This window comes from Microtus oregoni, unplaced genomic scaffold (assembly GCF_018167655.1).
Source record: "Microtus oregoni isolate MIOR12 unplaced genomic scaffold, Mior012 000023F_ref0000262, whole genome shotgun sequence".
NCBI classification, from domain to species: domain Eukaryota; kingdom Metazoa; phylum Chordata; class Mammalia; order Rodentia; family Cricetidae; genus Microtus; species Microtus oregoni.
In genome coordinates this window covers 28,868,356-28,872,201 of record NW_024543082.1, presented here as the reverse complement: position 1 = coordinate 28,872,201, position 3,846 = coordinate 28,868,356, and the positions used below count along the sequence as shown (strand labels likewise).

The following is a 3,846-nucleotide window of genomic DNA, read 5'->3' as shown; positions in this document are numbered from 1 at the left end:
TGTCCCCAGCTAGGTCCTAGGGCAGCAGAGTAGAGAGTGCCTGAACTGGCCTTGCCCCACTATCACACTGATGATTATCTCGAATATCACCATAAAGTCTTTGCCCGGCGACTGATGGAGATAGAGACAAAGTCCCTCATCAGAGCAATGGAATGAGCCCTCAAGGTCCAGTTGAAGAGCAGAAGGAGGGAGGAGATGAGCAAGGAAGTCTGGATGGCGAGGTGTTGGTCCACCCACAGAGACAGTGTGCCTGTTCTAATGGGAGCTCACCAAATCCAGCTGGACCAGGACTGCACGAGCATGCGATCATATAGGACTCTCTGAACATGGCTGTAAATGGGGGCTGACTGAGAAGCCATTGATAAAGAACCTTCATCTGGTGATGGATGGAGATAGAGACAGAGACCCATATTGGAGCACTGGACTGAGCTCCCAAGGTCCAAATGAGGAGCAAAAGGAGGGAGAACATGAGCAAGAAAGTCAGGACCGTTTGGGGTGTGCCCACCCACTGAGATGGTAGGGCTGATTTAATGGGGGCTCACCAAGGCCAGCTGGACTAGGACTGATGGAGCATGTGATCAAACCGGACTCTCTGAATGTGGCTGACATGGAGGGCTGACTGAGAAGCCAAGGACAATGGCAGTGGGTTTTGATCCTACTGCATGTACTGGCTTTGTGGGAGTCTAGTCTGTTTAAATGCTCACCTTCCTAGACCTGGATGGAGGGTGGAGGACCTTGGACTTCCCACAGGGCAGGGAACCCTGACTGCTCTTTGGACTGCAGAAGGAGGGGGAGGGTGGGGGAGGGGGGAAGGAAATAGGAGGAGGGGAGGAGGGGGAAATTTTTAATAAAAATAAAAAATAAATTATAAATAATAAAAAGAAGAAAGCAATATTTAATAAAAACACACTGTGAGATGTGTTTCAGCCTTTAAAAAGAGGAATACCACTAATTTGTAGCAATAATGAATGAAACTGAAGATTATTAAGTTAAATAATCAATATTGAGGTCTTTAATCCATTTTGACTTGAGCTTTGTGCATGGTGATAGATATGGATGTATTTTCATACTTCTATAGGTTGACATCCAGTTATGCCAGCACCATTTAATAAAAATAGATTAAAGACCTCAGTATAAGTCTGACCACACTGAACCTGATAGAAGAGTATCTGATAGAAAGAGTACCTGATAGAAAGTGGGAAGTAACCTGCAATTTATAGGCACAGGAGACCACTTCCTACATATAACCCCAGTAGCACAGACAATAGGAGCAACAATTAATAAATGGGTCCTCCTGAAACTAAGAAGCTTCTGTAAAGCAAAGGACACAGACAATTAGACAAAAAGCCAACCTTCTGAATGGGAGAAGATCTTCATCAACTCCACAAGTTACTTACACAAAATACTTTCAATTGATTTATTACCAATACATATGTAAAATACAAAATCTATAAATAAGTTGCATGTATTTCAGATATGCATAAACTTATATTTTAAAGGATGAGTGTTCTAAGACACATTTTCAAATAGTAAACTATTTTACCTGAATGTCTAGCCTTGTTCATTCTATACAACTTTATCTACTATTAAATATCCTCTTAATAGCAGATGTTAAGACTATAAATACTAAACTTATATTGTATTCAGAATACGGATGAACCAACATGGCTGTAGTCTAAAAACATAATCTAAAATTTAAAAATGTATATATAAGTTTAAATCTATAAATAAAATATTCAAGTAAAATACAATATTTAGTAAAAACACTGTCTATAATAACAACATTTTATTTTCTTGATTTATTTAATAACAAATAATTATTACATACACCTATTTTTTTAAAAAAACTGAAAAAGTTATATTGGTAACTAGTGACAAAAAACAAAAACGTGTTCATAATTTGGCATAATATGGTTTTTAAATAATCGTTATTCTGTCAACAAAAACTGTAATCTTTTGCTATCTTCAACTGAATCTCATATAATGAAACTATTCATATCTTTAGCTAATCATAATATCATCTATCATTAGAGTACATGAAATGAAAAAATGTGTTAAAATTAACCCAGAAAAAAGAAGAAACCCTGAAACAGTGCACAGGTATTAAAATATGCCATGCAGATTATATTACATTAGAAATGTATGGTGTGTATTTAGTTTAGAAAAATTTTTCCAGGAATTTATCTAGGAATTGTTCTCATTGATTTCTCATAAATGCACATGATCATAATTTCAAAATCTTGATTAGCTGACTGATTAGAAAATAAACCCCTTTTCTATGCCCTATCTAAAATTATATTAAAAATATTTAAAAGATTAGCTTAGTTTTTTTCTTAATATGTAATACTCAAAATTCTATTAGATTAATTTTAATATCAATAGAAAATTGATTCTTCTCCTCCATGACTTTGTACAAAGAAAAGCGTACCTGAAGAATTCTCTGAGCATACTGCATCCTTTGTAGCAGTTATTGTTGATTTGTAGCTTTGAAATTACTGTGTGTTCAGCAAGGAAACATTCTTAATCTTTCTGTAGTTAGTCTTCCATACCAAAGTTTTTCCATACAACTCTTCATCTCTGAATTTCTCAGTGTATATATTAAAGGATTTAACATGGGGGTGATAATTGTATAAATTACAGTCAGGGATTTATCAATAGGAAAGTTGGAGACAGGTCTAACATACATGAAAATACAGGGAACAAAAAAGAGGACAACTACCATGATGTGGGAACTGCAGGTGGACAGGGCTTTACGCCTCCCTTCCTCACTATAGGCTTTAAGAGAGTTTAGAATAATCCCATAGGAGACTAGGAGAAGGATAAAGACAGTCATACAAATTGCTCCACCATTGACAACCACAGTGAGGCCAATTAAATAAGTGTCAGTACAGGCTAATCCCAGTAATGGGTACATGTCACAGATAAAGTGATCAATGACATTGGGGCCACAAAAGGGGAGGTTGTAAACAAAGATAACTTGAACAAAAGAGTGGGCAAAACCTCCAGCAAAGGCTGCCACTAATAGGAGAACGCAAACCCGACGATTCATGATGGTCATATAATGCAGTGGTTTACAGATGGCTACGTAGCGGTCATAGGCCATGAAAACCAGAAGGAAAACCTCAGCACCACCAAATAAGTGATCTACAAAGAGCTGGCCTATGCAGGCTGAAACTGAAATTGTTTTTCTGCTGCAGACCAAGTCCATAATCAACTTTGGCGAGAAGGCAGTGGAATAAAGAGCATCCATGAGTGACAAACATGCAAGGAAGAAGTACATTGGGGAGTTCAGTGAGGGACTGGCAATCACTGTCCCCACAATGAGCAGGTTGCCCACCATTGTCACAATGTAGATGAGTAAAAATACGACAAACAATGCTTTTCTCCCTGCAGAATCTCCTGTGAGACCTAGCAGGATAAATTCTGTCACGTTGTTCTGCTCCATTTAGTCTGACAAGAGTAGATCCAGAGATAATACCTCAGGAACACCTGTAATAAAATTGTGATCATGGCCAAGAAACGTTTTATCTTATAATCAACAGCATCCTCAGTTTTTAGATATGAATCCCAATTGGGTTTTGAAAAGCATATAGCAGATTTATTTTCCATGGAGCACCATTGATATGTTGATAATGCTATTTTTCTTTGGTTGATTTTGTTGAGCCCCAGCAAACAGGTTTGTTGTCGTGACTTAGGTTGATCTTTGTATCTGAGATCAAACAAAAGTTTCAAAGTTTTGTTCCACAGTATAATTAAATATTATAATGCAATATTTAAAATGGTGGGCATATCATCTGATTCATTTTAAAGATTTGATTTCTATTAAAACTCTCTTACTCAGTTTTA

The 3,846-nt window shown here is 37.1% G+C and overlaps 1 protein-coding gene across 1 annotated transcript; it reads right to left on the bottom strand.

Moving 5' to 3' along the window:
- Window positions 1-2,503: 2,503 nt before the first annotated feature.
- On the bottom strand, window positions 2,504-3,445 carry LOC121461883 (olfactory receptor 4A5-like). Its single transcript, XM_041673223.1, has one exon. The coding sequence runs from the start codon at window positions 3,443-3,445 to the stop codon at window positions 2,504-2,506; it is 942 nt and encodes a 313-aa protein (XP_041529157.1).
- Between the last annotated feature and the right edge of the window lie 401 nt (window positions 3,446-3,846).